The sequence below is a fragment of the Neovison vison genome, chromosome 12 (assembly GCF_020171115.1).
Source record: "Neovison vison isolate M4711 chromosome 12, ASM_NN_V1, whole genome shotgun sequence".
NCBI lineage: Eukaryota > Metazoa > Chordata > Mammalia > Carnivora > Mustelidae > Neogale > Neogale vison.
This window is the reverse complement of record NC_058102.1, coordinates 15,485,432-15,513,121: the sequence shown is the minus strand read 5'-3', so window position 1 is coordinate 15,513,121 and position 27,690 is coordinate 15,485,432. Positions and strand designations below refer to the sequence as shown.

The 27,690-nt window shown below is 37.5% G+C and overlaps 1 protein-coding gene across 9 annotated transcripts in view; it reads left to right on the top strand.

Annotated features, from left to right (window-relative positions):
* RIC8B (RIC8 guanine nucleotide exchange factor B) overlaps window positions 1-27,690 on the top strand; it is a 100,647-nt gene that overhangs the window by 6,969 nt on the left and 65,988 nt on the right. For 8 of the 9 annotated variants that reach the window (XR_006381418.1, XR_006381416.1, XR_006381415.1 and 5 more), the window contains exon 2: window positions 1,452-1,499. Coding sequence is in view for 6 of the 9 variants with exons in the window: in XM_044229178.1 (XP_044085113.1) it covers window positions 1,452-1,499 (48 nt within the window). In the remaining 3 variants the exon portion in view is untranslated. Of the gene's footprint in view, window positions 1-1,451; window positions 1,500-22,520; window positions 22,540-27,690 lie in introns of those variants that run through there. The other variant, XM_044229179.1, reaches the window with a different exon arrangement.

Here is a 27,690-nt window from a genome sequence, read left to right as displayed (position 1 = left end):
TACCTCCCTCAGAATCTTCCTTTAGTTGCCTGTCACCTATCTGCCAGATCAGGTATAAATTTTTAAATTCAAGCCCATCTTACCACCTGACATCATCCATTGTAATTGTTTCGCAAACCATATGTGAGGCAGCCTCTTTCCAGTTTCTTTGAACAGCCTTGTCTCTTACCCCTAAGTCTCTCCCCTGACCATTTCTTCAGAACTGCTTCTCTGTCAACATTCTCCATCTCATTTAATTTCAAAAATTGCTTCTTCTGTAAAACTGACAACATAGAACCACCTGTAATCAAGATGTCTTTAGTACTTTGTGTACTTAACTCCTGATGAGTTGCCAATAAATGTCATTGTGGCCAATGAGAAAAATACAAAAGAAAGGCAGAGATGTTCAGTGGATATTTTTTTAAAGGAAAACTTAAGATTCATAAGAGCACTTGATTCTCCTGAATAAAACCTGAGAAAGGGAATGAGAAGCTTTGTGCTCTATTTTGGGTAATATCACTGTTTCTGTTGACAGTGGGCAAGTAACTTACTCCATCCTCTGTTTCAGCTACAGAAAGGAAAACAGTGTTGCCAATCATTTGGATCGGAAATTTAAAGAGTCCTGGCGCTCTGTTCTCTTCCAGTTATTTTTTTTTGGTCAATATCATTGGCATCATCATCATTATAATCCTAATATTTACTGAGTGTTTACACAGCACCAGGCACTGAGATGTATGTTATATGCCTTAGCTATTTTAACCCTCACAGCAGCTCTGTGAACTAGGTATTCCCTCTTTTCACAAGAGAAATCCACTAATAAAGATTCTGTTATCTGCTGCACTAGTTAGTGGTGGAGCGATAATTTAAACCTTAATTCTTAGAGAATTACTTTTCTGAAATACCAGTTTATTAAATCTCTTTCCTGTCTACAATTCTCTGATCATTTCTAAGTGCGTATGAAAAAGAAAGCAACGTTGGGTCTTAGCAACACTGAAGACCCTTCCAAATTTATGTCCATTTTATTTTTCCATTCTCTTTCTCCACTTTCCCATCCCCTCACATGTGTCCTATATTTCATTCTGACAGACCTGTTTATTTCACAAATATATCATAGCATTTCACACATCTGAGCCTTTGTTTCTGTCCTTACAGTGCTTTCCATTTGCCTTCCGGCAAACTCCTATTCATCCCCTATGATCCAGTTCAAATGCTCTATATTCTGTACAAAGCATTCCAGATTTCCTCAGGCAAAGTTAGTGGCTTGGTACTCTGTTCTTTTTGTCTGTTTTTCTGCTGTAGGCTTTCATACTGCTTTGTAATTATTTACTTACATGCGTATCTTTCTTCCTTTAATATGATTGTTGAAATACAATGTGGGAAGGCAACATTTCTACAGACATGTTTTTAAATATAACCAAAATTAAAAATCTGTATGTTTAAAATGACATTGTTTCCCTTTTTTTCCCCCTCAGCATAGGGCTACTTTCAAATTTGAATCAACAGATGAAGATAAAAGAAAGGTAAGCTTTGGTGTTTGTGTGTGTGTGTTTGTGTGTGTGTGTGTATTTCATTCATGGACTCTAAAGAGTGAACTTGTTTTCATCTGGTGATTATTTAGTTTTTGGTTTCGCTTCAGTTTGTTTTTAGGAACTCTGAGAAGATAGTACCAGGGGTGGTATGGATTACACCCAACTTTCTCTGTTTCATCCTCACAGGACCATTATACTTGTGTAAATCAGGGAAATGGGAAGAGTTTAGCGGGGACTCTCCCCATATCTCCTCACCTCCAGAGATTGACTTTATTTGGTGGCAGAAATGTAGGCTGCCCAAAATGCATTGCTAATATTGGGAAACTTGGCTTTGGATTAGGTTTTGGGAAAGCAGCTGTTCGTGGTGCTGCCCCTCAACCACACATTGTTTCCTGGACTGGCAGTTATTTATATTGTCAGCAATGGTCTTGGTCACTGACTTCACAGGCATAGAGGAAAATGGAGTCAAGAGCCTCACCAGCGGAGGAGTTATAAGAAAGGGTGGATCAGAGGGGTGCCTGGGTGGCTCAGTCAGTTAAGCGTGTGACTCTTGATTTTGGCTCAGGGCATGATCTCAGGGTCATGAGATCAAGCCCTGTGTTGATTTCCACACTGGGCACATAGTGCCTACTTAAGTTTCTCTCTCCCCCTCTCCCTCTCTCTAAAAACAATAAAAAAATAAAAATAAAGAAAGGGTGCATTATAGATAAGACCATGTAATGTTATGTTTACCTGTTGGGGTTGCCTGTGGTTGCTTTACTTAGCTGATTAGAGCATCATGCTAAAGGAGGAGCTCACCAGATTCCCCTGAGCATTTGCTGGGCCCCTACATTTATCCCTGGCCATATAAATATCAAGACCAAGTGAAAGAATATGACTGAACCAGTGTAAACCTATCACTGCTGCTGAAAAAATAGCTTAAATCCAGGGCTCTGCTGGGAATGGTTTGATAATATGTTGAAATCATCCCTTTATTTACCTCCACCCCCATGTATGTCTATATTTTGCTCATTCTACCTCTTAAGACTCCTTCAGTCCATTATCTTCTTAATCCCTGACCTAATTCAAGCCTTCACCTGAGTTACTGTACCAGTTTCCTGACTGTTCTTTCTTTTTCCAGTTATGTATCTTTTCAGTCCACTGTCCATAATTCTAAAACAACAATATGATCTTGTCACTCCCAACTTTAAAATCCATGAGTGACTTTCTTTGCCTATAGAATAAGGTCAGGTGTCTTAACATGATATTATACATGTCCAGTCATCTGATATCTGTCCGGTACTATATTATATTTTATGCCTTAGTCATATGAAGTATTTCCAGCTACATACGCATCCATATCCCTCTGTCTCTTTCTTCCTAACTTTGCATAAGTTGTTTTCTACCTAGAATGCCCTCTCCTTCTTGTATACCACTTCCTCTTTTCACCTGCTCAGCTCCAGGAACACCTTCAGGAAGCTTCCTCTGACATTTCTGTCATGATGAAGTAGCCCTCTTCAGTGTTCCCATAAAATTCTATGTAAATCTCTAACATTATGATTGCACATAGTTTCTCTCTCTTTTTTTTAAAGACTTTATTTATTCATTTGACAGAGAGAGAGGGAGAGAGATCACAAGTAGGCAGAGAAGGAGGGAAAGCAGGCTCCCTGCTGAGCAGAGAGCCCCATGCAGGGCTCCATCCCAAGACCCTGAGGTCATGACTGAGCCCAAGGCAGAGGCTTAACCCACTGACCCACCCAGGTGCCCCACATTATCTTTCAATTATATATTTATGTCTCTCATTGATAAACTCTGCACACTCCAGTGATAGATACTAATATTTATATCTTCAACATCTAGAATGAACAGCACATAATAGGTACTCAAAAAATATTTATTGAATTAGTGACATGGGGTATAGACTCTGAAGGGTGAAGATTTAAGATTTAAGATTTAAGTTTTCTTTTGGATTTGAACAATGTAAACAAGACTAGAGTACCTTGTGGAACAGATTCTCAGCTAGGGATATGCTGGTTGGGAGAGCCTTTTCAAGATAGGCCTGCCCAGAGAAAGACAATTATCATATGATCTCCCTGATATGAGGAAGTTGAGAGGTAACGTAGGGGGTTTGGGGGGTAGGAAAGGAATAAATGAAACAAGATGGGATCAGGAGGGAGACATACCATAAGAGACTCTTAATCATACAAAACAAACTGAGGGTTGCCGGAGGGAGGGGTTTAGGGAGAGGGTGGTTGGGTTATGGACACTGGGGAAGGTATGTGCTATGGTGAGTGCTGTGAAGTGTGTAAACCTGGCGATTCACAGACCTGTACCCCTGGAGCTAATAATAAATTATATGTTAATAAAAAATAAAAAGAAATAAAAATTTTTTTAAAAAGGTCTACTCAGGCCTGACCCCTTATCTACGGAGTCAGAATTTGGGGAGTGGAATCCAGGCACGTGTATTTTTATAAATAGTCTTCAGGAAATAAGTACTTACACATTTGGTGGGAGTACAAAATGGCACAATCCCTGTGGAATAGAAACTGGCACCGTCTTCCAAAATTACAGATGCATTTTGCCCTTTGACCAAGCAACGTCACTTTAAAAAATCTATTCTGTGAATAGGTTGCCAAGCAACGTCACTTTAAAAAAATCTATTCTGTGAATAGGTTCAACCCAAATAAATATAGTTAGTTATTGAAAACTATACATAATAGCAAAAGATTAGAAACAAACAAATGTCCAGGGAGTATTTTAAGAAACTAGGGTACATCTGCATAGTGGAATACTATGACGTAGTAAAGAGAGAAGGGAAGGAGGAGAAAGAGAGAGACAGGTATATGCTAAGGGGACAGAGTTAAGTGAAAAAAATAAGGGGCAGGGTGTTTAAAAGAATAATTTTTGACACATTCATGATAGGTATTCAGGCTAGGGAGGCAGTTGCTACTTTTATTTTGAGAGAATCTATACTATATCTCTTGATTCAAGGTGCCTTGAGAATCTGATACTAGAATCTGATAGTGCTTTTACTGGTCAAAATAAGTACATTAATACAGAGATTCCTCCCACTCCATGTAGGTTTCAGTTGAGGCAGAATAATTCCCTACTCAGTTGTTAGTAAAGTATGTGTATTTTCTGTAGGATAGTAGCAAAATGTAACACATCGAAGTATTGTCTTTTACTGCCTGCCAGATCTTTGGAGATAGTAACTTCTGTATCAGTGATGGTAGGTAGATTCCTGCTTCCTGGGAGGTTAGATATAAACATATGCCGTTAGGGACCTAGCTAGCTATCTAATTAATGGAAAAACATAGGCAAACAAAATCATGTTAGTCTCCAAGGGTTAAAATCATTAATGACTCTTTCATGCCCAAGGCCCTAAAACTATTGGAATGCTCTAAAGGATCTATATCCTAACAGCTTTTTAGGTTCTCTCTGTAGAGATAGAATAGTATAGTCATGACTCCACATTAAACCCAATCTGAAAATAAGAGGAACTCAAGTTACTGTACAATTTGTTTTGCTGCCCTAGTTCTCTTTTCCTCTTTCCTAAACATGTTTCTGGAGCCTTCTTCCAATAGCTCCTTGGTAATAGCACACCCCTTTCAATAAACGACAGGTGTTATCTTTCTGAAAAACACAATCCCTTTCTTCTAAGAACTTTAATGACGACTTAGAAGTAAATGTAAGTGAACAGACAGAGTCTTTCAAAAAATAAAACTTGATTATACTGAGCTTTTAAGGAAATGGTTATAAATTAATGATCCTTATACCTAATATATATATCTAATATATTTATATAATATATAATAAAGGACCCAACCCTTAGGTAGTGTCTACATTTTTTACAAAGATTTGTATTGCAACAGTAATGCAGCAAGGATATAAGTATGGTGAGACTATTGCCAACCCTATTTTATGGATAAGAAAACTGAGGCTCCCGTTAATGACAACTTGCTAACACTCACATGACTAGTAAGTGGCAGGTCCTCAAATAGAGAATGGATTTTCGGACTGATAAATGCAGCCCCGCCACTGCTCAGTGCTCCATAGCTGCCACTCATTACCACTTGAGGTATATTTCAGAGGTTTTGATGTTATGACTCACTACCTTGTTTTATCTCTTGTTTCATTCCTTGAGACACCATTTAGGCAACTAGACTTAATTGGAAAATAGCAAAGGAAATTACCAACAAGGAGGGCTTAAGTTTTTCGGGAGAAGCAAAGTCAGATACAACTGTTAAATTTTGCATATAATGCAAATACTTCCAGGTGCATGTGGATCGTTGTATGGTTGGATAAAAGCACCTGTGCTTATTGAAGCATTTGCCTTACATCCTCTACCTCCAGGCTGTGATTGTTTAGCTGCATATAAACAAATACATCATGCAAATAGGTAGGATGGTGGGGGGGGAAAGTATGATGAATAATCTGAACATTTACATCGTGAGGAAATAAAATCTCTTATATTGGCTTCTAAAACACAACTGATCTCAAGACCAATAAAGAGTACTAATTGTAATAAATGTTTAAAAATACATGTCGTAAAAGAGTAAAAGAATTGCAGCTCTTTCACCTGTAAGGTAAGAGAATACAGCCATATCAAATGTGGAAAACCTCAGTTGTCTGAGATAAATCTTTATGTACATAGCAATTTTCCTCAAAAGAGTAAAGTTAAAAATAGCCAAATTTTGAGCATTTATATCATAACCTCTAAACTCACATAGATAAGCCCATTTTTTATAAGGCAGAGAGTAATTGCTAGTAGAGAACTCTAAAAGAACAGGAACTCTGGCTTAGTTTTCTTTATATATTTCAGCTCCGCCTGCAACAGAAAATAGGCACCTAGATATAGTAAACACCTCTTAAATAAATGGAGGGAACTTGGAAATTGAGTGGAGGCCAGAATTCCTATGACTTGTACATATTGTTTGACTCTGAATTTGATATTCTCTTAATTATACAGCAGAATCTCAATGTAATGTTTACTGGAAAAAAATGGATACAAAAGTATTCATACAGTATGATCATAATCATGTAAAAGTAATAACTATACAAAGAAAATGACAAAGGAAATTTACTAAATGGTGGCTATCTGAATATAGTTATTTTTCTTTACCTTTTCTATATTTAAGTAGAAAATAACAGTAGGTTATAAGAATATGGTTATTATATAGCATATGTTATGTATTCTATTCTTCTATAATAGCGTGATTAGGGGCAAAAACAAAGACCAATGCTTTTTAAAAAAATCATCTATTTTCTCTAAAATTGAGCCTTCTTGATTATCTTATATATGCTTTTGGAAGGGAACATAAAAAATGTTACTGGTTTAGAAATAATATCACACACGGAGCCAGTTTATTGTGCAAAATAAATTTATATGAACATGAAAGTTCATTCTACCATTTGAAATTTTCATTTTACTCTTTCCTCCCAGACTTGAATGTGCTTGGCATAGTAGTAGAGATCTCTGTAGTCCACAAATATTTTTTCAGTAATTCCTGTGTGCCAAGTTCTGTGTTAGACCTTGGTTGCTAAGTTGGCTATTTGCCTGTGGTGTGTGGTTTGGCATTTTCTCAGCTACAGATGCATACTAAAGATTGCCATTGTAGACTCTAGAAAATGAATGGTTAAATTTCCATATTAGATTCCCCTAAGGAAGATGTGCCAGGACAGAACCATTGATTCTATACTGTGAATTCATACTTAGGAATAACTCAAGGTATGATACTTATCCTGAAAGCCCTTTACACTTATTTGAAATTGTTAAACTCCAGTTTTTGCTAAAACAGAATGAGCTTTCTATGCCTTATAAATTTGACTCAAATTTTATTTGATGTCTCACCTTACGGAATATTCTGTTACATGACACTTGTACAACTCTTATTTAGAAGACAGTAACTTTAAAAATAATCATTTTCATCATTTTTATTTCTTTAAAACACACATTCACACATGCGTGCACGCACACACACAAAAGCATCCTAAACCTTTTACTTTCTGAAGTTCTAGTCCAGCTGGGAGCTGGCATAAAACTTGACTTAGAAGGGCTGAATTGTATCATAGGCCAAGGTGAATGCTTCATAGGAGTTCAAAATAATTTAAATTTTATTTCAGATTCCATTTTTTATCTTGGATGTTTACAAAGGCATTGAGAGACTAACTGTAGGGAGAAAGAATCAAACAGCTCTTCCAACTTAGCAGGCCATAGATGTAGCAGCCCACGTATGGTCTTTGGATTATATTTTAGGATTTCTTTTTCAGAATAATAAGAGTAGTATCTCCAATTTGTACTTTAGAGTTTCAGATTCATTTTCTCTTACCAAAAACAAACAAACAAAAACAACAAAAAACTCATCAAGAAGTTCCACTTCCAGTCGTGACAGTATGAGAAGTTCTACAGACCTGCTCCCCACTGAAACTGGTGAAAATTATTTTTAAAAAACAATCATTTAAAGTCTCTGAAAATAGTCCTAAGAGCATACAGACAATAAGAAGTACTTATTCAAGAAAATCTACTAAAACTCAGTAAGGGGACGCCTGGGTGGCTCAGTTGGTTAAGCAGCTGCCTTCGGCTCAGGTCATGAACCCAGCGTCCTGGGATCGAGTCCCACATCGGGCTCCTTGCTCGGCAGGGAGCCTGCTTCTCCCTCTGCCTCTGCCTGCCTCTCTGTCTGACAAATAAATAAATAAATAAAATAAAATAAAAAAAGCTATCTCTTTAAAAAAAAAAAAAACTCAGTAAGAAAAGTGAAAGTCTATGGTATTTGAACTGAGACCTGCTCCCTTCTGATGTATTAGCTGAGTAAGATAGAAACTGTTCTCCAGACTGATGCGTTCAAGAATCAAGAACATAGAACTCTCTCTTTCCTCAGTTCTCAGGTGGAAGGCTATCTTCCCAGTAGGGATGTAAGATCAGCATTTTTCATCCTGCCCAGCTACCTGTTGCTGAGACTAAATTCTAGGTGAATGCAGTTGAATGGTGGGGTCCCCCTCCTTATAGAGGAGCCCCAGCTTCCCTTTCCCTCACCTGTGGGATGCAGATTCTATTCTGGGAGAGGTAAACTGAGAACAGCTGGGGTTGCTCTTTCTCTGTCCCTTCATCAAACTCACCCAGAGAGAAGCACGACATTGTCTTTGCCTACAGCATCAAAACCAGAGCTCAGAAATTGTGCCCAGAGGAACAAGCAGACCCTATTGCAGAGATCTCTGAATCTCTCCCAAAAGGAAATCAACATCATTTGCAGCAGAGTGTGAAGTGCATGCCTGAGGATGCAGATTGTGGCGAAAGGAACTGGAGGGAGACTGATAGTCTTTGGAGATGCAGGCTAACCAGAAGACTGGCTAGTTTGCTAGAGAGAAAAGGGGAAAGAGGTAGCTGGAAGGAGCCATGGGGTGGTTAGAACAAATCCTAAATACTGACCTCAGGGACTGTCCCTTCAAAGGAGCCCTAATAGATTGGTTCAGTTTGTGGAGCAATTTATACCCAGGACATTGTTGAAGACAATAGATCAATCATCTGGTAGTTAGTGGAACTTAACAGCTGGGTGTGGTCAGGGAAAGAGAAGGTAAAAGAGGAGTCAGCCAAACCCACTGTCATTTTACAGATGACTGTGGCATAACAGGGTGAGCCCCCTGCAGAGCAACATCTGTGGATAGGGAGAGGGAAAATATACTTAATTAAAATAACTCATCCAGTCACTGAGCAAATAATAATAGCAAGTCTTAGAGGGTAGATGCAATATCTAGTGTTGCTACTGTATGTTACATAAAATGTCCAGTTTCCAAAAAAAGTATATATATACATATATGTATATATGTATATATATATATATATATATATATATATATATTCATATATGTATGAATGATGTGAAGAAACCAGAAAGAATGACCTATACACTGGAGGAAAAAGCAGGTGACAGAAACTGTTGGTGAGAATGACCAGATGTTGGCTTTAATAGACAAAGACTTCAAAATAGCCATTATAATTATATTCAGGGAACTAAAGGACACCATGATTTAAAAAATAATGCAAGGGTTGATGACAATGTCACATCAAATAAAGAATATCAGTACAAAGAGAGAAATTGTTAAAAGGGGAAAAAAGAACCAAATGGAAATTTTGGAGTTGAAAGGTATAATAAAGTACAGTAACAAATAAAAATTCACTAAAGGAGCTCAACATTAGGTTGAAACTGGGAGAAGAAAGAATAAACAAATTTGATGATAGATCAATAGAGAATATACAAGGTAAAGAACAGAGAAAAAAGAATAAAGAGAAATAAAGAAAGACTCAGAAATATGGGATAACGTTAATGCCAACGGATTATATATAATGGGAGTAGCAGAAGGAGAGGAGAGAGAGAATGAAGAAAAAATACTGAAAGAAGTGATGGCTAAAAATTTCCCAAATTTATTGGAAAACAACCTACACATCCAGGAAGCTTAATAATTCTGAGTAAGATAAGTCGGAGATCCACAAACAAATACATCATTAGCAAAAATGCTAAAAGCCAAAGACAAGGAGAAAATCTTGAAAGCAGCAAGAGAAAAATGACTCCTCATTTACAAGGGAAGTTCTACAAAACATACAGCTGACTTCTCAAAAATGTAGGCCAGTGGCAGTGGGATAACGTACTCATTCAGCTCAAAGAAAAATCCCGTTACCAGCAGAGCTATCTTTTAACAGTGCGAGGAAGATAAAGACATTTCCAGATAAATGAAAAACTGCAAATATTTGTTCCAGACCTACCTTATAAGAATATTAAAAGTTCTTTAGACAGAAAACAAGTGACCCAAACCACAGTTTGAATTTACATGAAGAAAGAAAAGGAACTGGTAAAGGTAATTGTGTAATTTTAAAAGACTATATAAATTCATATATTTCTCCTTTCTTAACTGGTTTTAAAAACATTTGTATAAAACAATATACAATGTATTGTTGAGCCAATAACATACAGAAATGTAATATATTTGCTAAATGGCACAACGGTGGATAAGAGCGAAGCTGTATTAGACTAAGGAAGTGAGTCTAGATAGTAACTCAGATCCTCAAGAACAAATCAAGAGAATCCAAAATGATAAATAAGAAGGCTAATATAACAAAATTTATAAGTATATGCTTGTTTTCCTTTCTCCTCGGGGTCTTTAAAAGACAAAATTATATAAAGCAATATTTATCAAGATATATTGTTGGGTTTACAACATTTGTAGATACATATATAACGATGATGCTACAAAAAGAGGGAAAGGGAGTAGTATCATGTAGAAATAATGTTTCTATATCTTACTGGAATTAAGTTAATATAAATCTGGAGCTGATTCTGAAAAGTTGTATATGTGAAGTAAGCCCTTGAGCAAGAACCAAGAAAACTTAGACTCAAGAAATAACTCAATTTTAGGAAAACCACAAAATGTTGAAAAAAATTAAATATAATTTATATTTATAATATAATATATAATCTAATAAATGGGAAGACATTTCATGTCCATGGATTGGATGACTGACTTTTGTTAAAATGGCAGTAGTTCCCATATTGATCTACAAATTTAATGAATTACCTTTTAGAATTCTATGTAGCTTCTTTGTAGAAATTGACAAGACAATTCTTAAGATTCATACAAAATTGAAAGGGATTCAGAATAGCCAGAACAATCGTGAACAAATTTGGCTCACAGTTCCCAATTTCAAAATGTACTACCAAGCCACAGTATTCAAGACAGTGTGGTACTGGCATGTGGATAGATTAAATATATGAATATACATGTAGATCAATGAAAGAGTATCAAGAGTCCAGAAATAAACCCCTGTGTCTCTGGGACTAATTTTTGACAAGGATGCCAATACCATTCAATGGGAAAGAACAGTCATTTAACAAATGGTGCTGGGATAACTAGCTAGTCCCACTTAAAGAGTGAAGTTAAACCTTTACTTCATACCATATACAAAAGTTAATTAAGTAGATTAGACCCAAATGTGAGAGTTAAAGCCATAAAACTCTTAGAAGAAAACAGAGATAAATCTTCATGACCCAGAATTTGGCAGTGGAGTTTTGGATATGATTCCAAAAGAACAAGCAACAAAAGAGCAAAATAGATAAATTGGACTTCATTGAAGTTAATTTGTGCCTCTAGGGACACTGTTAAGAAAATGAAAAGACAACCCACGGGATGGGAGACAGTACTTTCAAATCCCATATCTGGTAAGAGACTTGTATCTAGACTACATAATTCAATAAAAGGACAATCCAATTCAGAAATGGGCAAAGGATCTAAATAGACATTTTCCCAAAGACATGCAATGGGCCAGTAAACACATCATCAAAATGATAACAGCACATCATTAATCACTAGGGAAATTCAAATCAAAACCACAGTGAGATTCCAGTTCACACTCACTGATATGGCTAGAATAAAAAAAATCAGATAATAACAAGTGTTGGAGGTGGAGAAATCAGAACCCTCATACCTTATTGGTGAGAACATAAAATTGTGCAGCCATTTTAGAAAACAGTCTGGCAGTTTCTCAAAAGGTTAAACTCACCAATTGTACTCCTAGGTATCTACGCAAAAGAAACGATATATGTCCATGCAAAAACTTACATGTGAATGTTTACAGCAGCATTATTCATAACAACCAAAAGGTAGAAACAATCCAAATATATCAGTTTGTGAATGCATAAACAAAATGTGTTAACCATACAATGAAATATTATTCAGCCAAAAAAAATAAAGTTATTGATAAAGGCTACAACATAAATAAACTTTGAAAAAATTATGCTAAGTTAAAGAAGCCAGACACAAAGGTTACATAATGTATGATTTCATTTATATGAAATGTCTAAAATAGGCAGATCCGTAGAAACAAAATTGATGAGTTGTTGCATAGGGGCTAGAGAGAGAGAGGAATGGGGAGTTAACTTCTGACTAGTGGATTTTTTTTTTTTTTTTGGTAACAAGAATGTTCTAAAATGAGACAGTGATGATGATGGTTGTACATGTGTGAATATACTGAAAACCAATGCATCGTACACTTATTAACAGGGTGAACTTTATGATATATGAACTATATCTCAATAAAGCTTGTTACTAAATACTAGTAGGTAGCACACACTACCTGTCCGTTATCATCCTTTTTTTTTTTTTAAGATTTTATTTATTTATTTGACAGAGATCACAAGTAGGCAGAGAGACAGGCAGAGAGAGGAAGAAGCAGGCTCCCCACTGAGCAGAGATCCTGATGTGGGGTTTGATCCTAGGACCCTGGGACCATGGCCTGAGCCGAAGGCAGAGGCTCTAACCCACTAAGCCACCAGGCGCCCCTGTCCATCATCATTCTAAGCGTGTATGATATTAACATGTTTAATCCTCACAACCAGACTATAAAGTAGGTACTCTTATTTTGCTTTGCAGATGAGGAAACAAAAGCACACAGGAAATTACTTGCCTAAACTAGTGATGTGGGAGGCCATGATCCAAGCCCAGGCAGTCTGGCTCCACAGCTCATGTGCTACACCATACTGCCACTCATTAATAATTCAGTTGACCTGCTGTATAGCTTAGGAATTGATTCTATTCATTTTCTGATTTTAGGCTTCTAAAATTCGAAACTTGATGCAGAGCATAAGCAAAGCTTTGACACTGAGCTGATTATCTGCACTGACAGGAAACAGAAGAGCGCGCTTTGCAGTGGGACTGGATAGGGTAGTATGTAGTGTCAGCTCTCCCCTTAAGCCGTGTAGTACTTGATCAGAAGGAGCATCCTTCTGATTGGGCATCCTGCAGTTTTGGGGTTTTTTTTGTTTGTTTTTGTTTTTGTTTTCCAAAAAGGTACTGTTTCTTTTTCTTAGCAGTTAGCTCTTTTCTTCCTTACAAAGTTTGATTGTATACTAAGAAAAGGGAGAACATGCATGTCTGCCTTTGACTAATTAAAAATTCTTAGGGACCTGAAAGAGTTTACTGACTGAACAGACATCTCCAGTGTTCCCAGCTTCCCCATTTATAGATGAAAAATTGAGAAGTTGATTTGCCAAAGGTCGCAATTAATGAATGGAAGAGCGAAGACTCAACCCATGTCCTCTGTCTCCTTTTCTGCCTTCAGTGCTCCTCTTCAGGGAACTCACAGTGTAGTAAGGGACCCAGAATATCTTCCAGTACTGTGGGATTCCTTCTAAGTAAGGTATCCTATACCAAGGGTCATCAAACTCAATACTTTCAGTAGCAGGAAACCCACAGCAGCTGCTGCTGTCAGATAGCTTTAATTGTTAGAAAGGTTTTGGTTATATGAACTCTAAATCTGCTTTGGTTGATCCCCCTACTTTACACGTATCCCTCTCTGCCTCTACCTTTGTCCACTGTTTGATATGTTTTCCTACCTCCTTTCTGCCATACTGTCTCTATCATGTTTTCCCCCACTTACTGCCTAACACTCATATTATTTTTTAAAGATTTTATTTATTTATTTGACAGATCACAAGTAGGCAGAGAGGCAGGCAGAGAGAGAGAGAAGGAAGCAGGCTCCCTCCTGAGCAGAGAGCCCGATGTGGGGCTCAATCCCAGGACCCTGAGATCATGACCTGAGCTGAAGGCAGAGGCTTTAACCCACTGAGCCACCCAGACGCCCCTAACACTCATATTTACCAAGAAGATTTTTCTGGCTGAATTATGTATAGTTTATCCCTTCAGTCTTTTAATACACAGCTTAAATTGCTATACATTGAAACACATTTACATTCCTTATTTATTCATTTTACACATGTTCAGTCTTCCCAATATATAAACAACTTAAGTTATGCGCTTTTTAGCTCCCCAACCCAAAATAGACTTCTTGTCACTTAGAATTTATTTCTCTTGAATAATTTGCTTGAATTTTAAGTTGGGAACATTTTGGGTTGTGTGCCTATATGGGGGCTGAGTACACAAGTGCTCAGTAATGGACACTATAGATTCCAAGTGAACACTACAGAATCTATAAAATTAATACATAATTGCAATGTTATGTTTATAGCATCAGCATTTTCCTTTTTCAAGTTGCTTTGCCATTAAGACAAATACAGATAACAATTTCCTAGCCATATTGTGCCTGTGTAGAGTATGCCTGTTAATGTTTCTTGAACTGTTTGTTCATCTGGCCATCTTTATGACGTAAGATGTATTAGCCTCTACTCTACCTCAAGCTAAAGGTTTTTAAATATATAATCTCATTTAATATTTAAAAGCCCTAGATGTTATTCCTGTTTTTAGAGATGAAGAAATGAGGCAAAAGTGATTTCAAGAAATTTGCCTAAGATCATATAGCCACAAGGGCAAAGCTAGTGCTTCAAGCCAGGTGCTTTCTTCACTTCAATTGTGCTGTTTCCCAATAAGTGACATATAAGGTGAATTACATCTTACTGTATGTTCTCTTAGATGCTATCTATATTAACTAATGACTAACTGTGATACAGATACATTTCTGTCTTATAAATGAGGAAATTTAGCTTTAGATAGATAAAGAAAATTGCTCCAGATCCAGGTTCAGAAAATAGTAGCACTAGGAAATAGAGAGAAAAACAATACTCTGTTCTCTGCTTTTTCTGCTACGTCATTAGTGTCTTCGTGTACCTTAAAAGATCTCTAAAATCTCATAACTGTCACATAATGACACCTTAACTTCTCTGTTGTCCCTCAGCTATCTTCGTCTGCTCTGGTTGCCATTAGCAGAATACCATAAGACTGGGTGGCTTGGTTAAACAACAGAATTTTATTTCTCTCAGTTTTGGAAGCTATAGGAAGTCCAAGATCAGGATGCCAGCAGTAGGTTTCATTCTGAGGCCTTTTCTCTTGGCTTGTAGATGGCTGCCATCTCACTGTGTGCTCACATAACCTTTTTGGGCAGAGAGGGGGTCGGGGGAGACTATGAGTGAGCTAGCTCTCTAGTGTTTCTTCTTATAAAGACACTAATTCCATTGGACGAGGGTCCCTAACCCTAATTACTTTCCTGAAAGCCCCATCTCTAAATACCAACACATTGAGGGTTAGGGCTTCAACAGACAGATTAAATGGGGACACAGACATTCAGTCCATAACATCAGCTTACCATCAGAATGCCCCTATCTTCTATACATATCTATACATACCTGGGCCATTCTATACATACCTATACATACTATACATACCTGGGCCATTACAGCTGAGAACCAGGGGTTCGGAGATAGAGTAATTAGTACAGAGTGAATAGTTCAATGTCATGGGGTAGATGGCACTGGACATGAAGCAAGGAAATCCCAAAGAGACTAAAAAGGAAAAGACTTTGAGAAACTGAAAAAGGCAAAAAGACAAAGCAGCTGTAGAGATCCATGGGACCATGATCTCTATTAGCCACTAAGCTATGAGGTATACACTGTAGCAATGTCCATCTTCCAGCCCTGTTAGTCATTGCATAATCAAACTACAGCTTGTGCTAAGAATTTGCTGAAGATTAAATGAGATAATGACACTTATTTGGTAAACTATAATAAGCAACAATGATACTTTGTATTTGCCAGTATATTAAAGCACTAAAATATATTTTACGTAGGTAGTGGAGAAAAGGACTTTCTGAAAAATAAAAAGACTCTTAAGTACTAAGAGAAGCAGAGTTGGCTGGTACTATATTTGAAGAGAAATAAAAAGTTTGACATCCCCATTTCTGCCCTCAGTCAAGGAAGGATGGGTAGCTGAGTGATGTTGTGTTTCCATTTACACCTAAGCAGTCTTTCCTATCCCTTAATGAACTCTTGATGGTGCAACATGTCTTTCTCGGGATTGCTAATTAGCAAAAAAGCTTGAGCCAAACTTATGTAATTGTTGTTCCTCTGCACTCTTTTCAGTCTTTTTGGCAGAATTACCATGGTATAGAACATAACCGGAAGGACTGTCTTACTGAAAAGCATGCATGTGCATAAGGGAAAGTACAGGTGAAATTTAGGCAGTGAGATAAAACCTTACCATGAGGACAGTATCCATTACATAAAAAGTGAGAATTACCATCACCCCCCGTACTACAAGCAGGAAAAGAAGCACACAAGAGTGCACAGATAAAATAGTAAGCTAAATATCAAATGGACCCAGCTGCATGAATATTCATTTAGAAAATTTCATCTTTAGCTTTTAATAAAGAAATTCCAAATTTGACCTTCAGAATCCCTTCTCTAGCCTTTATTAAAAGCACAGTTAGAAATTCTGGCAGTGAATCGGTGATTGTTTAATATTTTTGTAAAATACAAATTTTTAATAGGTCTGTCTTGTAGAACTGACCACATTGTTCCAACTGTTAATTATAGTAAGCTTATTTTAGAATTTAATACCCCCCCGTCTGTCTTGCATGCGCACACATACACTCACACACTCACGTGTGCTGTACACAGAGGGCAAAAGTTTAGAACTATCAGATTTAGGTGGCTGACCTTCAACTCCGGTTAAGAACTAAAATTAGATCCCTGTGGAATATATATCCAGTGACATCCATCAGAGGAAAGAGTAGGCACAACCTTGAGAGGCCAGAGAGGTGTCAACCAATGGACCCTGCCTTAGCTACGATATTCCTTTCATTTCTTATTTTCTAATCTTAAAAATTCCTGTGACTTTTTGTATTGTGAGTTTTAATGTATTTATTAATACATTAAATGTAGAAATTCTTCCCCACCCTGCCCCCACTAAATCTTTTAGTAAACCAGTGGTTAAAGAGGATGTACTAAGATTGTCCTGTGACTTTAAGTATCCTTGGCACTGTTCCACATCTCCCAGATGAATATGCATAGTCTATTTTAAGAGCAGTGTCCTATCCCATCACTATAGGAGCATTGGTTGGAGCGAGAGCATAAATCAAGCATGTGGTTAATGTTGTGGACATAATGGACAAAAAGTGGGTGGGCGGGAGTCCATTCTTACTAAAGAGAAAGTAGTAGACTCTAAGAATAGGTATTCACTACCATGAAAATAGAAGAGCAGAAACATTAATAATAAAAAAGTAATAATAAATAGAATCATGTTTAAGGACTGAAGTTTGTTTATTGAATGTGGAAAAAAATCACTCCTCAATAATTCCTTTCACAGGCCTAGCTTAACACAGAATTGCTTTGAATGTTAGAACACCCACTTTTGCTTTATTTTCTTATACATCATCTGATACCAGTTGAATAAATAAAGAGGAGGACTGAGAGGTAAGAATCTGAGTCCCCCTTCCCATTGTAGCTTTCTGTGCTACATTAAGCAAACAATGTAGCCTCCTTTGGAGGTTTCCTATCTGTAAAATAAAAGAAATAGTCCCTAATCCTGAGTACCTTATTAGGTATTATTTTAAAAAGAATTCTGTGGCCAAACAAAGGAAGTATCAGTTTTTAAAAATTAAAAAGGTTTCTTTTCCATAGTACATCTGAGAATTTTTAATACTTTATTAAGCTTTATAAGTTTCTCAGACTTACTCTCCCCAGTATCCACTTTTTTATAGAACCTTTTGCACTGCTAATGTTTGCTAATATTAAATAGTCCCTATAGCCCCTTCTAACTCTTAATATTCTGATCTGTCAATTATATTCATTTTGTTTGGCTCTTCAGCTGTTTTCTGGCCTGTAGTTATCATATGGTTACTGCCAAGTTGAACTCTGTATGTGTACCCTGAACTGGAAAGTTACTATATTTTCCTATTTCTTATAGATAAGACAGATGTTAGTCCATGTTTTTGGCAATGTTCACTTGTTTCATTTTGATTTAGTTATTCAGTCATTGGCCTACTTTTATTCTAAATTAATCTATAAATCTTTACCTGTATTTCCCAACTAATAGTAAAGATTTTTTTAAATCTCAGCTTATTTAATCTTTTTGATAAGTAATGACGTTAGAGAGAAAATTACATGTCAAATATACATATAGGCTTAGACTATGGACTCTGAAAAACAATCTGAGGGGTTTGAAGTGGCGGGGGGGTGGGAGGTTGGGGTACCAGGTGGTGGGTATTATAGAGGGCACGGCTTGCATGGAGCACTGGGTGTGTTGAAAAAATAATGAATACTGTTTTTCTGAAAATAAATAAATTGGAAAAAAAAAGTGAAGGAGAAATAAAAACTTAGACAACAACAACAAAAAAAAAAAAGAAAAATAAGCCTTCAAAATATTGCTGTTGGCTGAGATTATTAATTAGAGGTCTTGTTCCTGGAAGCATACAGTTTTAGCTCTTACTGTGTGCCATCATCTCGTTTACTAAAACAACACTGTAATATATATTATCCCCATTTTACACATAATGAAAATGAAGCTCAAAAAAACCAAGTAACTTGCCCAGATTTTACAGGTAAAAACAATGGTAAAATGAAGACTGACTCTGGAAGTCTTTAGTCCTATTCTTTTTTTTTTTAAGAAAGTGCTCATATGAGCTGGTAGGGGGTGGGGTGGGTGCAGAGGGAGAGAGAGAGAGAATCTTAAGCAGGCCTCACACCCAGGATGGATCCCATCGTTGGGCTGGATCTCACAGCCCTGAGGTCATAATCTAAGTGGAAATCAAGACTTGGACTCTTAACCAACTGAGCCACCCAGGAGCCCCTAAAAGTCATATTTTTTTATTCAGCAGGTAGCCTCTCACTAAATTATAGTAATACTATGTATGGCATATGCATTTTAGTTATAATGTTAAATAATGTTTATTGAGTATTTATTTTATTCTAGGGCAGCACATGCACACTGTCTTATTTAATTCCCCCAACGACCCTATGAAAGAGGTACTATCATACCTGTTTTACAGATAAGGAAATTTTAGAAGTTGACCAATTTATTCTAAATCATACAAATAAACAAGTGGCACCTAGGAATTAAGCCCAGAGATTTAATGACCTATCTGGACCTAATACCCTATATTTAACACATAGTGCTTTGAAGATGTAGCACTTACTATGTATGTGTGTATATATATGTGGGTATATATTCAGCATATTTGACAGCATCTTTATGCCTGTGGAACAAAAAGAAATAGTATCGGACAAATCCTGCCCCCCACCAAAAGTGATGAAAGAGATAAGAAATCTCCATACATCATATAATTCATGGTCAGAAGTGTGTTAAGTGCTATAAAACTGGTAGATGTAGAAGAGGTTACTTCTACATATTACAAAGATGACATTTGCCTTGAAGATACAAGCCAAAGTATTGGAGGGTGAGGGTTTAAGAAGACATTCTAAGTGCAGGAAATAACATGAGAAAAGGCACTTACGTTCACATAGGTAGTAGAGAGTAGGTTTCTTAGCCCAGGTCAAGGATATTGTGACAATAAGTAGTTGAGTATGAGTTTTGGAAAGGTGGACCTATGGGGGACTTATGATCCCCCTCCTAGTTAATGAGTTTAGGTGTATTTTATTTGAGGTGCCCACTGTGGAACAATTATGGAGAAATGTCTACCAAGCATTATCATTTTTTTTTTTTTGCTGCCAACTTTAGGAAATGGTTCCCCTATCTCCTGAATGACTGATACCTCCATCAACCAAGTGGTCCAGATTAGAAATCTGAGAGGCTCCTGTCTCTTTTCCACCCTTGACATCCAGTCATTCTGCCAGTCAGTTAGTTCTACTTCCTTAAATCTCTTTGATTTCATTTTTTTTTAAAGTAAGCTCTACCCCTAATGTCTGGGTTGAACTCAGGACCCAAAGATCAAGAGTCACGTGCTGTACCAACTGAGCCAGCCAGACAACCCTTAAAAATCTCTCAGCTTTCTATTTCTCTGTCCTAGTTCACACTACCCTCATTTTTCACCTTATTAACCATTTTTGGTTCTATTCCCTTTCTTGTGCATTCTCCATATTACTATCAGAATGATGATTCCAAAGCACTCATCTAATGTCTTCCCCCTGCTTAATACCCTGCAATAAGTTCCCCATTTCCCTCTGGATTAATTCCAACTCTTCATTCTCTTCAGTATACAGACATGGACTAATATATCTAATCTTTAAAAAAAAAAAAAAAAGGAAGGAAGAAAAAAAAAGACTCTCTTTTGATCTTACAGTCTCTCTTATTACCATCCTATTTATCTGTTTCCTTATAGTCACATGTATTGAAAGATCCGTATTTCTCTCTGCATTTTCTCCTCTCCCAAATACTGTGCAAAAACTGCTTTTATCAAGGTCACAGGTGATCTAGCATTGCCAGATCCTTAAACTACTTGCCACACTCCTAAATTTCCCTTGCTTCTAGCTGCAACTCTTAATCTCTTTTATCAAGTTCTCCTCCTCCCAGCCTGTAAGTATGGGCATTTTTCAGGTCTCTTACCTTAGTCCCTCTATTTTCTATATATTTTACTCCAGGCCATCTGTTCCTATAGCTCCAAACAACCTTTACTCATAGAGAAGACATAGCCCTGATGTCTACTTAATGTTCAACTTTCTACTTGACATCTCTGCAAGCACTGCAAACTTAATGTATCTATGCATGATTTTCTCCAAAATCCATTCTTCCTCCAGTCATTCCTTTCTTAGTAAATGGCGCTCTACCACTCAAGCCAGAAACTTTGCTCTCCCCCACAAATGGCAAGTTCTGTCTCAAAAGTATACATCAAATCCATCCACCTCTCTCTCTTTCTCTCTCTCTCTCTCTCTCTACTGTTTCCATTCTAGTTGAAGCTGCATTTGTTCCCCTCCATTTTCCGCACCAGGGTGATTTTTAAAAAAATCTTTAATTGGGTTGTATTTCTCCTTTGCTTAAACTCCTCTAGTGACTTCATAGCATTAAAAGTCTAATCACCGTATCGAAGCCTATAAAACTCCACGTGATCTGGTACCATTTTGCTTTCTAGTTACATCTCCGAGCACTCGGCCACTAACATCATCCATTCTGGCTTTCATGACCTTAAACACAGCAGGCTTTGCCTGCAGTACTCTTTGCACATTTAGCACCATCTCACCATTAGGTGGCTTAAATATCGCTCTTAAGTTGATCCTTTCCCCTATTATTTTCAATCATACCATCCTGTTATTTCTCTTTTAACAATAAAATTTTTTGTTTATTTATCTTCCCCATTATACTGCCATCCCCATAACACATAAAAGAATTGTTTGTTTTGTTCACCAGTATACAGCTATCGCATGACACAGTAATATAGTAGGCATTCAAGTGTTTGTTAAATGATTGAATGGAAATCAAACATGTACATTTCAGATCTCACCTTAGATGCCACTTCCTTAGGAAGTCTTTCCCCGAACTGGTGTACTTCCTCCCATAGAATTTAGATTTGTACCGTCATAGTTTTTTACACTTAAATCAGTGATTCTCAGTAGGGGGTGATTTTGTTCCCCGGGAGACATTTGGCAGTTTCTGGAAACATTTTTGATTGCTGTGACTGAGCAGAGGTAGTGAGAGGGTGTTACCGGCATCCAGTGGGTAGGGGCCAAGGATGCTATTAAATATTTTGAAGATACATATCCTCAGAGAATTTCCCAGTCCAAAGTATCAGTAGTGCTGAGGCTGAGAAATTCTAGCATAGACCTATCAGACCTATTGTCACAATAATCCATGGCTTATATTTCTTTGTAATTCTCCCATGTTCAATTTTAAGTTCCTTAGAAGTTTGCCATTGTCTACCCAGTACGAAGGACATTGCCTTGGATTTATTAAATAGACACTTGGGTCTTTTTGGTGAATTAATAAATAGATAAATAAATGAAGATACAAACTAGCCATGGCACAACTGGGTCATTGAGGTGAAATTTAACTTCTGTTACTTATGGAATGATGGAACAAGGGGTTCTATATGGGTTATTGATGAAATGTCCTATTTCAGAGGGCGTTTTAAGTTTAAGTTGTTGCAACAAAGGGGCCCCAAGATAGATGTGATTTAGGGAATGTTGGTTTTATTACCTTTTCAAGTAATAGTTCTGAGGTGATTGATTAGTTCTAGTTAGATGGGTGAGTGACTCTGCTGCATAAATTTATTCAGTTGCCCTATTTCCTTCTAAGTTGTGAAGTTATGTTTCACCATCTGAGCATTGTCGTGCCTGAAGTAGGCTGCCACTTCCAGGTTACAGAACGGGACAAGAAAATGGAGAAGGTATGCCTACTGTTGTAGGGACCCAAACCTGAAAATGTCATGCCACATGCCCACATACATTCCATAGGCAGGAGCTCAGGCATGTGGCTATGAAGAGCACTGAGGAATGTGGTATAGCCAGGCAGTCATGGGCCTTGCCACAGTTCTTTTACTGGGCATTCCTTCTTAGGAAAGAATGGATTTTGGTGGGCAACTGTCAGTTTTCAACACAATGCCCAGCAATTAAACTAAATCTTAGATAAGCATATTTGAGATATATTGTTCCCTCATTACTCTGGGATCAGAGTTTGTTTTACTACTTTGGTTATACAGTTGAAGAAAACTTATATAATATAAAATGCATTCTCTCATCAAAAACTAATGATGTGGGGCGCCTGGGTGGCTCAGTGGGTTAAGCCTCTGCCTTCAGCTCCGATCATGATCTCAGGGTCCTGGGATCAAGCCCCACATTGGGCTCTCTGCTCAGCGGGAAGCCTGCTTCCTTCTCTCTCTCTCTGCCTGCCTCTCTGCCTACCTGTGATCTCTGTCTCTCTAATAAAAATAAATTAAAAAAAAAAAACTAATGATGTACTGTATGGTGACTAACATAACATAATAAAAAATTAAAAATAAAAAAATTTTAAAATAAATGCATTCTCTGAACAGTGCTTCTTAAATTATTTGTGTTGAAGGGCCAAGAGTTTTTTTGTTTGTTTTGCAGTTTTTCCCGAACTTGTGGTAGACTAGTGCTTTCACAAAATACAATGAAAAGTGAAACATTAAAAGAAATCATATCCTTCAACAGTCACAGCCAAGTTGGATTACCATAAATATTTCTAAATGCAAACTCAGTTTTTTATACCTATTTCAATTTGTGTAACTATCTCAGTAGTCTGGGAACAAATAGTTTGTGAACTGGCATCAATCTGTAGACACTTTTGAGTAGCATCTACCTTTTGGGTTGCCAGAGTATAGTAAATTATGATGCCTATATTTTGAGCAAAGACTTTTTTATGTATAGAACTTGACATTGAGTTTTTTTTAAGTATTTTTAGAAATCCCCTTTTAAAACTGTGTAAATCACAAAAGATCATTTGAATGTTCATACATGCTTTATAGCATGTTCTACTTGTCTCATAGCTAAAGCCAAAGCTGATCTTAGTTTTACAGATTCACAGTGAAAAGCTTATCACTTTAGAGCTGGAAGAAGGTTGCTTTAGCGAGTCTTCCAGTTTTAGTATATTTGCTGCCGAAGAAAACACTGCCTTAAACAGTTAATGCATGGTATAGATGAATAAAGAAGCCTAATAGAGTGTCATGCTCAAGATACAGTTAATAAATGGCCGCTAATGGTACAATCATTGACTTGGAGTGGAAATCACACTGGAGTCAGATGATCTAGATAAAGGCCTGGTCTACTTCTTAGTTAAGTATCCTTAGGCAATAATTTGGTAAGTATTTAGTGAGCATTTCGTAGATTGAAGGATATACATAAGAAGTTCTTTTGTAAACTGTACACCACATTAAGCAAACAATATCACCATAATTATTAAAATTATGAAACCACCCCTTCCGATGCTAATAAGTCCACTCTTCTTACTGGATCCTGCTGTATATCATTCTAGAGGTTTACTGAGAAAAGAAGTCATTTAATAATGCATCGATTTAAACATTTTTTTAAGATTTTATTTGAGAGAGAGAGCACAGAGGGAGAGGGAGAAGCAGATTCCCCAATGAGCAGGGAATCTGACATGGGGTTTGGTCCCAGGACCCTGGGATCGTGACCTTAACTAAAGGTAGATGCTTAATGGACTGAGCCACCCAGGCGCCCTAAAATTATTTTTATAAGTATTCTGGCAATGTGGAAAAATGCTGGTAATTAAATTAAAAATTAAAAAGAACAGAATGATGTACACAAGATGATTGTAGCTGTGTCAAAACAATATGCATGGGTTACTGCTAATCAGTAGATTGACTAAGAATAAGTCCTGTCTACTGCACGTAAAATATACTAGCTAGTGTAATTACGAATGTTTTTCTATTAGAGAGCTTTTAGTAACAGGAAGGATGTGTTGAGCACCAAATGACTGCAGCAAATTGTGGTTTGGATATTTCTTGGAGAGGAAGAATGTTGGGGGCTGAAGTGGTTAGAAAAAAATTTATATCAAAAGTGAATTAGCTTTGGAGAATGGTTAAAAGTTGAATAGCTGAAGAGGAATGGATGCAGGGGGATGGGAGGCAATAAGAAAGAAAAAAAGAGCTCAGTGTGAGATAATGTGGAAGGGAATATAGCTAGAGAGGAGGGTTTAAGGGGGCATAGTATGAAAGAGAAATCTGAAAAAGCAGGTTGGAAAATCTTAAATGCTAAAGTGTGAACTTTGAGATTCACTGAGATATACTAAGTTGTGAAACCTGTACTGAACACTCGCCACATGCCAGGCACTATTCTAAGTGCTAGACATGTGGATGTCATGTAACTCTTACAGTAAATGAGGCCCAGGGAGGCCAAGTTTGCCACAGTCTCACCATTAAAAGATGGTAGAAGAGCCAAGGTTTGAATACAAGAAATTTAAATCCAGAAATTATGCCCTTAATCACAAACTGCTCTGGTTCTAGAGTCCATGGTAAATTAAAAAATTTCAAACCCAGGACCACTTACCTTAAACAAGTAATATACTTTACCCCTGGAGTAGTTTTTAATATTTAAGATAAGAAAAGTAATGTGACCAGATAGTAACACCCCATTCCTATCCCTTCCACCCTTGTACATCTTCAGGACAGTCAAGGAGAAATTAAGGTATTCGTGCTAATGGCTTTCAACTCTGCCTACTTTTCTGTATTTACCTGGTTCATTGCTCTCAGTTAACCCCTACCCTCTCATATCCAAGTTACAGCAGTAACCATAGTTCAGTGGTTCTCAGAGTGTGGCTCCTGAATCATCAGCAGAATTTAGGAACTTGTTAAATGTCCCAATTCCAGAGCCTCACTCAAGACCTACTGAATCAGAAATTCTGGGGGTGAAGTGCAACTGTGTGTTTTAACAATTCCTTTAGCAGATTATGATGCATGATGAAGTTTGAGAACCACTGCTGTAGTAGACTCCCAGGTTTCAGTTCAGGAGCAAACTAACCTTTTTTGGCAGTACTAGTTTTAACATTTGGGAACCATTTGGGATCTTACTCTTGAATTTATGCTGTTGGATTTGCAGTCTGACTTTATAGAAGTAGTCATGGCTTGCTAAGTTAGTGAGCATTTTAAAAGGGCTTTTCCTCAGACTCTTTGATTCTTAGTAGTTATACCTTGTAAGCATACCTAGACTTTGCCTTATGACTTTAGTTCATTACAGAGAAACAGACCTCTAAGTGGAAGTTATTAAACCAGAAAACATTTCCATTAATTTTAATGGAAAAAATTGGGTTCCCTGATAACCTAAGGTACCAAAATAATTTTCAGAGTAAAGGTCGATTAGCCTCTCCCTTCGGCTTAGGTCATGATCCCAGAGTCCTCGGATTGAGTCCCACATCAGGGAGCCTGCTTCTCCCTTTCCTCCCAATCATGCTCTCTGTCGCTGTTTCTGTCTCCCTCTCTCAAATAAAATCTTTAAAATACACACACACACATGCACACACACGCGCGTGTCAGTTGAACGAGTCTGTATAAGTATTTTGAAAGTAAATAAAAATGGTCTGTACCTAACATATAATGTAATGACAGTCTGTTGGTACTTGCAGAAAGAGGAAGAGAAGACTTGATAGTGATGCCTGGTGGAGGAGGGATATGAAGGAATCATTCTTTAGAAGATGCTGGAGAGTCAGGGGTTAGGTTTTAAGGATGGGAATTTGTGGTTATCTTGCACTTAAAAATAGTTCTAGGGGTGCCTGGGTGGCTCAGTGTGTTAAGCCTCTACCTTTGGTTCAGGTCATGATCTCAGGGTCCTGGGATCAAGCCCCGAGTCGGGCTCTCTGCTCAGCAGGGAGCCTGCTTCCCCCCTCCCGCTCTGCCTGCTTCTCTGCCTACTTGTGATCTCTGTCTGTCAAATAAATAAATAAATAAATCTTAAGGAAAAAAAAAGTTCTAGCACACCTGAGCCAGCTACAGGGATACAGATGAAACATAGCCTCTATTAAGGAGCCTGGAAAAGGAGTGAGATGCTCCAACAATTTACACAAAAGCAAAAACTTAGTTTTAGTTGGAAACACAAACAGCAAAAGAGGGAGTGACTGGGGAAGCATGTAGACGCCTCAGTCTTCAAACTAAACCTGAGAAAAAGAGTGGGCCCCTTACAGATGGACATGGTAGCAGGGCCTGCCATGGAAGGAGGAGCAGGGGAGAGGCTAGACGTATAGCCAGAGGCCTGGGAATCCGTTAGAAGCACGTGAAAAAGAAGGGGAGGCGTGCATGACAGAGCAGTGGAAAAGGGAGCTGTGGGCTCATTTCAGCTGCATTCTGTGGGCACCAGGGAGCTGTGGAAAGTGTTTCAAAAGAGAGGAAAGTATGTTTTAGGAAGAGTAAAATCAATTGAAAAAAATATAGTTGCAGCACAAAAACACCGTTAGAGCAAAAATAAAGGTAAAATACAAGAGTACCTTTGAAACAGGTAGAGTATACACTCAGCAGTTGGAAAAGTGTAAAGGATGCTCCTTCTTCAGTTTTCTTGCCTGGTGTATGTATGTATGCAAAACAAAATTTTTCTGGTTCATCCAAATGTATGTGATTTATTAATTTGCTCTTTAAATGTTCTCTGACTAAAAAATGATGATGTTGAGCATAGCAGTAAGTGTGTCTATAAAGCATCACTTTTGTTGTATTTTAGGTATGTCTTGATTTTTTTGGCGGGTTGTAATAAAAGAGAGAGAAAAGAATCATTATCCAAAAAGTGGTTTAATTTTCAAAATATGTTGAAATTATAACAAAAACCTACCTAGTGATCATTATGTGATCGGCTTGTCAAGTTAAGATCTGTGAAAAGAAATGGTGTGTTTAAGAACAACTATGATTGAAAATTGTGCTTTAAAACTAGAACTCTTGGGCACCTGGGTGGCTCAGTGGGTTAAGCCTCTGTCTTCGGCTCAGGTCATGGTCCCAGGGTCCTGGGATCGAGCCCCACATGGGGCTCTCTGCTCAGCGGGGGGCCTGCTTCTCCCTCTCTCTCTGCCTGTCTCTCTGCCTACT